Source organism: Pezoporus flaviventris, unplaced genomic scaffold (assembly GCF_033815535.1).
Source record: "Pezoporus flaviventris isolate CSIRO_AGI_PZ_B2104156 unplaced genomic scaffold, CSIRO_AGI_Pfla_v1 ptg000107l, whole genome shotgun sequence".
Lineage (NCBI taxonomy): Eukaryota > Metazoa > Chordata > Aves > Psittaciformes > Psittacidae > Pezoporus > Pezoporus flaviventris.
This window is the reverse complement of record NW_026892655.1, coordinates 1,454,856-1,463,655: the sequence shown is the minus strand read 5'-3', so window position 1 is coordinate 1,463,655 and position 8,800 is coordinate 1,454,856. Positions and strand designations below refer to the sequence as shown.

At 54.2% G+C, this 8,800-nt stretch overlaps 2 protein-coding genes across 2 annotated transcripts in view; one reads left to right on the top strand and one right to left on the bottom strand.

Moving 5' to 3' along the window:
- Positions 1-8,800, bottom strand: part of ATP5MC1 (ATP synthase membrane subunit c locus 1) — a 254,377-nt gene that overhangs the window by 161,480 nt on the left and 84,097 nt on the right. The gene's annotated exons all lie outside the window — the stretch shown is intronic.
- HOXB2 (homeobox B2) lies at positions 1,051-3,765 on the top strand. Its single transcript, XM_061477495.1, has 2 exons — positions 1,051-1,760; positions 2,574-3,765. The coding sequence occupies exons 1-2, from the start codon at positions 1,364-1,366 to the stop codon at positions 3,167-3,169; spliced, it is 993 nt and encodes a 330-aa protein (XP_061333479.1). The 5' UTR covers positions 1,051-1,363; the 3' UTR covers positions 3,170-3,765.

Sequence of the window (8,800 nt, the reverse complement as noted above, 5' to 3'; positions counted from 1 at the left end):
TGTCTCTCAGGAGCCTTCACCACCCACACGGATGCTTCAGCTGACAAAAGTTTCCAGGCTTCTCCCTGCGTGAGTGGGGGCTGCGGGAGAAACGGGGCTGGAAAACCCGAGCCCCAGCAGCTTATCCCCCCTCCCTCCACAATTTTTACTTTCTAAACTTCCTAAATTCAAGCCTTTGAGTGAAAATTTGCCATCTTTCTTGGTCTAAATAAGCTCTCAGCAAAAGCCCAATCTCTTTGCTGAGTCAGTCAGGCCAAGCTGTCAAAAGTCTTTCGAGAAGAAAAGATTGATCGTTTCTCTCTTCTTTTGGGTTTGTGTGGAGCAGGGCACTTGAAAAGGGAGGGGAAATCTTCCGGGGAAACGACTTTTCGTTTTATTTCTTTATTTTGTAAACTCTGGAAGTGGAAGTGAGGAAAAAACGGGAAAAAAAAAAGATGGGAAGGAAGAAATGTGATTTTAAAGATATCCATGCCCTTAAAATATGCTTGGCCTTTAAGGCAAGTGCAAAGGGTCCATTAATTCTGCCTTTAGAAGCAGAAGGTTTGGGCTTTTCTTTATAAGTAATTTAACTCGGGAAATCAGGCCGGTCTAACTAGACTTGACTTGGAAGCTCCGTTGATTTCAGAAATGCTCATGTACAGACTCGCACAAATGTAGGCTTCAACTCTCCAAGCTCTGCGATATGCAGAGATACAGAGGTTTAGAGATACAGAGATAGAGATACAGAGACATAGAGATACAGAGATACAGATACGTAGCAGTATAGCGGTACAGAGATATAGGAAGCTAGCTAGGTAGATGAATATATAGAGACACAGATACATCTGTGATGGGCAGCCTGCTCATCCCTGCCCACGGGCAGGCACTGAGTGGGGCACCGGGCACCTCCCGGGGGTGTGAACTGTGGGGAGAACAGTGAGGGCAGCTGGAGCTGCCCGGAGCAGGCAGGGCAGGCAGCACAGGCAGGGCAGGCAGCACAGGCAGGGCAGGCAGCACAGTCGGGAGCAATGGTGGTGGCTGGGGTAGGGGGTAGAGGCTTTTCTGGGGATCTCTCTCCTTCCCCCCCCCCCCCTTTTTTAATCAATTAAAGAAAATAATGCTTTCTGTTTGCCACCAGGCCCCGCCTGCCATTGGCCAGGGCTGGCCACGTGACCAGGAATTGGCTGCAATTTCGCCCCAGTCTCGAGTTTAATAGAGCAAGGTCCCCATACGCCTGTATTATCAGCAATATAACAATTATAAAAAGCCCGAGAACCATCATCATCACTGCCATCAAAACTAAGGCCCTCCGATTTCTTTCCTTCTTCCCCTCCTCCTCCCTCTCCCCCCTCCCGCTTTTTAAACCCTGGGCCCTGGGAAAGCCATGAATTTTGAATTTGAGAGGGAGATCGGGTTTATAAATAGCCAGCCTTCGCTCGCAGAGTGCCTGACGTCTCTTCCCGCTGTCCTGGAGACATTTCAAACTTCATCAATCAAGGACTCGACATTAATTCCTCCTCCTTTTGAGCAAACCGTCCTCAGCCTGAATCCTTGTTCCAGCAGCCAAGCAAGACCGAGGAGCCAAAAAAGAACATCTCATGGCCTGCTTCAGCTCCAGCCCCAGCCTCCGGCACCGCCCGGCCTCTTGGCAGCCGAATTCCCCTGGATGAAGGAGAAGAAATCCTCCAAGAAAGCTACCCAGGCTCCATCCTCTTCTTCCTCTTCTTCCCCCCCATCATCATCATCCTCGGTGCCGGTCCCTGCCGCAGGATCTCCTGCAGGTTCGTATAATGAGGGGGTGAGGGGGAGCTACCGCGGCCCCTTTGCTTCGCTTTCCCTCCCAGCCCTGAATCCTTTTACAGCCTACGGGAAAGAAAAACACCCACAAACACAAACCAACAACAAAAACCAGAATAAAGAGCGGATGGGGGGGGGGGGGGGGGGGAAGGAACAGGACGGGCAAGGCTGCATCAGCAGAATGGGGAGGAGGGAAGAGCGAGAGGCTCCGGTACTGCGGGGAGAGGCAGCTCCCATTGCGGAATAAACTAAATACACCCCAAATCCTTCCCCAGGCAACCGACAAAGCCGCAGCTTCCTCCCAGGGCGCCCCTTGGTTGAGCAGCCCAAGCCAGGGACCCTCTTCCCCCCCGGCCGCCGCCTCAGGGGCTCGGTAGCACCGGCCGGGTAGGAGAAGGGTGGGTACCGGCTGACCAGTAACACAGGAATAACGAAATCAAAGCCCCGCAACATCCTTTGCTGGCGAAAGGAACGGGAGGATAAAAATAAAGAATAAAGGGAAGTAGTGAGTTGCAATTCCCATTATCCGCCAAGGCGGCAGCGACGGAAGGTCCCTAAAGGGAGAGGCCAGGGAGAAAAATCCTTTCTTTGCCTTGGGAAGGGGAGCGGAGAGCTGTTTCCAATCCTCTCCGACAGTGGGAAGAGTTTAATTCCACATTTCTTCCCCCCCCCCAACCTTAGCGGTCCCCCCCCTCCTATTAGAGAGGGGCTCGGCCCTGGCTGCCCTTGGGGGGGCGGCCCCAGCTCCCCCCTGCCCCGCTCCCCCCTCGCAGCCTGCGGTTTTCTGTGTGTTTAAGACACCCAGGGGCCGGCAGAGCCCGGCGGCGCCCGGAGGCTCCGGACCGCGTACACCAACACGCAGCTGCTGGAGCTGGAGAAGGAATTTCACTTCAACAAATACCTCTGCAGGCCCCGGCGGGTGGAGATCGCGGCTCTGCTCGACCTCACCGAGCGGCAAGTCAAGGTCTGGTTCCAGAACCGCCGCATGAAGCACAAGAGGCAGACCCAGTACAAGGAAAGCCCCGACGCGGAGCTCACCTACCCCGCAGCGGACGAGGGCAGCGACCCCGCGGAGGAACCGGGGGGGAGCCCCGCGACCCCGGTACCCCACGGCAGCACCAGGCCGGGGCTGGCGGAGCCCGGCAGCCCGCCGCTGGCAGGAGGGACCGGTGGCGCTGGCCCCGCGGCCCGTGGTCCCCCCGGGAGCCAGGGCTCGCCTTTGCTGCCAGAGCTGAGCATCCTCTCAGCAGAGTCTTGCCTCCAGCTCGCCGAAGGGCTTTCCCCCGGCCTTCACGGAGCCCTGGAGAGCCCCGTGCCCTTCTCCGAGGAAGACCTGGACTTTTTTACCAGCGCACTTTGTACGATCGATTTACAACATTTCAATTGCCAGTAGCGATTCCCCGCTCCCGGCCGGGCCGCCGTTTCTGCCCCTTCCAGGCGGCTGGAAACCCTTCAGCCCCAAGCAGCTCCCCTAGTTTCCTGTAAGGAGAGCAGCCACAACGACACCCCCCCCCCAGTCCATCTCTCATTCAATCATCCCATCTTGACCCCCAAAGCCTTTCCTTTCAAGCTCCTCACATGGTGGGACCCGAATCACTCCCTTCCCCCCCCCCATTTATTCTAGAAGGCTCACATGAAAAAGCAGCCCGAGTTTTGCTAAACGCAGGTATTTAATTCTAGTTTTATTTGTTTCGTTCCTTATTTATTTGGAAGAAGGTGCCCGTTAGTCCCCCCGCACACCCGAGATGTCAGCCCTCGAGAGGAAATCTTTTTCAATCCTTCCAGCGACTTTCTCAGGAAACAGAACGAGACTTTTAGATTTCTTAATAAAAGTCAAAAATAAGCATAAAAAATAATTAAGAGAGGAATTTTCCTTCCTCTTTTTAAGTTTTAGATGTAGACTATTTATTCAAATCCTTTAATAGTAAATGGCAAATTATTTATTGCACATTATTTTCATAGAGTGAATAAATGTCTTTATAAAATCCAGACCCGTGTGTTGCTCGCTACATATTTCCATCGAAAATGAACTGGTTTTTGCCTAAATCCTTCGCCTCCCTCCTTCCTGGTCTACAGCAATGGTGTCCCAGTAAGGTCCTCGTGTTCATTGAGAGGGGAGACAAAAGGAATTGCTCCCAACCAACATTTCAGGAGGTTTCTCCAAGCAGAAGCCGCCGCTGCCTTCAGCTCGGTTCATTTCCCGTGAGCTCGCTTTGTATTTAACTTATTTCGGTTTTTCACTGAATCGAACAGGGACATTTGTTCCCAATTTCAGCATCTGAGGCTGGATTTATGGACGTGTCCCCCTCTCCCCTCCCGGCGTGGGAAGCGGCACAAAGGCGAAGCCCGGGGCCGCGCCGGGGACCGCGCAGCTCCGCGGAGCCTCCGCACATTCCGCGGCCGAGCTGGGGGCGGCGGGGCCGCGTAATCCCCGCGGCTGCACTTCCCCCTCGCTCCCCCCTTACGTCCCCAGCCCAGCTTCTCGCCCTCATCTCAGTCCTTGCCTCTCGGAGAGGAGAGCACAGAGGGGCCGATCGCGTTTTAACCCTCCCGGACCACCAAAAACCCCCTCAAATAGGCGGAAAGGGAGGATGAACCCCCCCAACACCCCCCCACGCTGAAGGGGTGGGTGGTGCCGGCATTTTAATCAACAAATAAATGTTGCAGGAGAAAAAGGGGGTAAGATCTTAGCCTGGAACAGGCCTTTATTTTCCCCTCTTCCTTTTCCAGCCATACAGAAGGCTTCGGCCTCAGGGATCGGCCCTTTCCTCCCTCCGCAGCGCCCGCCTGCACGAAACCTTCCTCTCAACGTGTAATTTTAAACACAAAACTCATATATCAGGGAACGGGGGGGGGGGGGGGGGGCTCAGCTTGTGAATGAAAAGGGGTCAGAGCAGGAATCAATCGCGGTGACACCCCAAATAAATCATATTACGTCTTTGCTAAGTCATCGGTGTTTCCTCAGACACGGGGTGGATATTTGGGACGCGTTCAAGCGGGGGGTGCGCGGAAATAGCGCGGAAAGGTGAGACCGGCGGGAGGGAGGGCGATGGGGGAAGGGGCGAGTATGTGGAAGGTGGGGGGGACCCGCGGAGAGGAGAGGAGTGGGGACCGTTGAGTCCTGGCCCTGACTCTCGGTTCCCCAGGCCCCCGACAAAGCCGCGCTGGTGCCTGGGGTTTGCTGGGGATAGGGGGGGGTCACCCCCTTGCCCGAGCCCCCAGGGAGACCTCCCGAGTATTTTGTTTGGGATGAAGAGCATCAGAGCCGGGCTTTGCTTTCTACTTCGGGCTGTAAAAAGAAATAAAATCAAATAAAGAAAGGCCTCGACAGATGTTTCCCAAATTACTGCTCGCAGAGCTGGATTCTCTCTTCTCGCTGGAACAAAGGGAGTGGGGTGGGCATGATTTTACCTTCTTATTCTTAATAATATCGCCATTCTCTTCCCCCACCAGGCCAGCCGCCGTTGCCATCCGCTACCGGCTCACTCCGGGAAGGGTTTATATTGAAAATCGAAGTAGATGGCGGTTAAAATATGCGTCTGAACGTTACTTAACACCTTCCTATAAAGAAGAGGCAGCGCCCAGCGCTGCCTGCAGACAGGCTGCCCCCGGCCCGGGGGTGTCCCCTCGGTGTCGTGTCCCCAGCGCTGGTGCTGTCCTCAGTCATCGTCCCTCTCCAGGCAGTCCCGAGCTGGGCTGGGGGGGGGTGTAAAGCCCAGGCACAGCCCCACAGAAGGCTATTCATTATCTTTAAGTTTATTTAATATCTCCAGCTTCTGGAACGCACTCAGCGGCAGCGTTGGCACCGCCAGACGCTGTCTATCAAAGCGCCATTTGTTCCAGTGCTTTACATATTTCCCTTCTCGCCTTCCCCCCTCCTTGCAATCCTGAATGTGGGTTTGTTGGGGACGGCAGGACCGGAGTCAGGAGCGGGGCGACCGGGGCCTGGGGGCTTGCAGTGATCCCCGCTCCGCACCCCCCGCCAGCCCTCCCTAGGGCAGGCAGCTCCTGAATCAACTTCAACCTACGTGCGCAGGGGTAGATCTCCCCGCAAATGGATCTTGCGGCGGATTTCCACGAGCCCACACGCCCTTTTCCATAGGGAAGGGCGGAGGGGAAGGGCGAGGCGGAGGGGAGGGACCCCGGCCTCTGCGGGTCCTGGGGAGGGACCGGGACGGGGAAGAGTTTTCCAACCCTCTCCCCACCATAAACCCTGACACCTTATCAATACAGATCTCTAACGAGGGCCCTTCTGCAGCTCGTAATGACTTCCCAAAGTTGCTGCAGGTCTAGGAAGCATGCCAGTCACAGCCGCAGATCAATTCTACACCCACGGAAAGTGACTTAATAAATGGAAGCTCGCCAGTTATTATCCTCGCTAACAGCAGGGCCCTTCGGATTTGTCCTAATTAGCACGACTGAAATGTCGGAGGAAAGAAGGGGAATATTCAATAAAATTTAAATTATTGAATGACTGTAAGATTTCGCCATTAGTTCAGCCATTCTTTACCTTCTTCAAAATGTCAAACAAATGGGGAATGCGTATTTGCAACCTTGCCCTTCTGTTCTGTGCAACTGGAGGGCATATATTAAGCATATTAAGCGGATTCAGCCCTTGATCGTTGTCAAAACACTGCAATTGCCTCACGATTATTAACCTCGGAGTATGCAAATGAGGCGCGCTCGCACGGGTTGTAGGGATGCTAAAAGTAATATTTATCTTGCGCTGATCTAGTCTGGGGATGTGTTTGCTAAAGAGCTACTTGAAGCCCTGAGGAGGTTAAACCCATCCGGGAAGGGTGGAAACCGGTGAAGAGGATGGGTGAGGTGGGAAGAGTTAAATTCTCCCGGGAATCTCCCGACCTTCCTCACGAGCTGCCAGTGCCAAGCTCCGGCTTTCCGGGAATATCCCCCCTGGGACCGCTTTCCCAGCTGAGTTCTAACATCCTTTCCTCGTCCTCAGGGAGAGGGGACCTTCTGCTCGCCGGCCTGGCACCTCCCGCATCCATCCCAGTTATGCCGGGTATTATTTTTTTCCTCTTGGAAAAGGAAAATAGGGAGTGGTGGGTTCGGAGAAACTAGCTTAAGAAGCGCTGGACTTGGGGCAGGTGAATCTAGCCCTCATCACGGAAGGATACAGTTCAAACTAACGCTGGTTGGGGTGAGCAACGCTGCCCTACTATTAACATAATTGATGAGGTAGTTAATAAATTCATGCTCTTGTTAAAGGGCAGGTTTAGGTGGAGCTGGCCCAGGCCGAGTCTGCCGGGTGCTGGATCTGAAGGAAACCCGTGACTGTGGAATCCCCTGCGTCGGTCCGACCCTGGCCCTGTACCCCCCGGACTAAGCGTCCCTCGAGGACGCTGAGCTGAGCTCTCAAGGAGCCGGGAGAGGGGCTGGTCTGGGGTGAGAAGCCAGGTCCAGAGCTGTCCCATCCATTCCCACCCAGCAGAAAGGCTTAAAGGAATCTCATCAGCGAGACACACTTCTGCCCCGGGGACCACATAGAAACACCCGATACCAGGTCCCCAGAGCCGTCAGAGAAGGAATTTTGTTTGCCCGGGAGAGGCAGAAAGAACTTTTCTATCTTATCTTAATTGTCCCCTCTTTATTATATAGCTCGGAGATAGCCCCGTGCTTGTAACTCATTAAAAGGCTCTCCTGCTTTTCTTTGGACTCCCAAACTCTGGAGCATTTTTCCATGTACTGTTTGCTTTTCCCTCTTCAGTTTTTAGTCCCAAATATAGCTTAGCAGGCTATGATCTAACCAAGACACATGCCGGGGCTATAAATTTCTCTGACAATTCCAAGGGCCAAGTCCTTTTTGGTGCTAACGATGCCCGCAGCCAACCACGCACCCCCAGCGCCAGCAGCGCTTCCTATAAATCAACCCACCAGGAGCCAGAAGTGACACTTCTTAACGCACGACACAAACTTTCTCTGCAGAGGGTTATATTTAACTCCAAAACGAAACGTCTGAAGACTCTGAGCACCCTGGAGCCTTTGGAAATGCCTCATTCCTTCTGTGTCACCTACAACAGAAAACTTCCCTGTCTGTCGCGGGTAAAGATTTCCTTAAGGAGTGTTCCCACACAGCATCACCAAAAGAGGACACCCGTGGTTTAGGGGGTAGGAATAACCGCTGTCTCCCCCCAAGACATGAGTGAAAATCAAGTAATAAATACGATGAAAACAAAGGAAGTATTTGAGGGATATAGGACAGATAATTTGGGAATCGCCACCTTTTCTTTGCCCACCTTCCCTCTCTCAACTGGCCAAAAATGAGGTTTTAAAGAAATAAATGCAGTAGTGAAAGAATTCCGCTCCTCCGGCGCCTGGTTGTTAACGATAATCTGAGTTTCCTTTCTCCTGCGTGTTAGGAGGGTCTGTACCGAAAAGGGGTCCTACACGTCCTGCACAAGGGGAATTAAACCCAGTCACGGTAACAGCGGTGATTTCCTTTCGCATCCAGGGCAAGGGGAAGAGAAGGGAATTTGGAAACGGGCTTCCCACTGCGACTGCACGCACGTTGGTGCTGCGGGTTTCCAAAACACCGGGCAGTCGCCACCAGCCATGCACTTGTGGGGAATAACAGCACTTTGGGGGCCCAGCTTGCGCCGCAGCCCTGCCCGCGTCTGTCAGCCTGGCAGCCTCGTGGGGGGACCCAGCATCTTCCGTCCCGGCGCACCCCGAGACCTGCCCTGTGTGGTACTGCCCGGGCTCCCCAGGCAGGAAAGAGAGACGGGGGAGAGGTAGCGGCCCCTTCGCTTGAGGACACGGCTCCGCACCCCATCCTTCGTGATCCTACAGGTACCTTCGCAGCGGGAGAAAAGAGCCTTTGCCAGGGTGACCACGCACCTCCCCTGCTCGGCTCCATCCCCGTTCCTGCAGCCCGGACCCTGATCCGCTCCCCCGGGTCAGCGGTTCAGCTGCTTTTCATAGCTAAAATCATGATCCCACCTTAACCGAGCGTTCCATCTACCAGAGAAACTCCGTGCTCTCACCTCAGAGCTGCCTCAGCTCT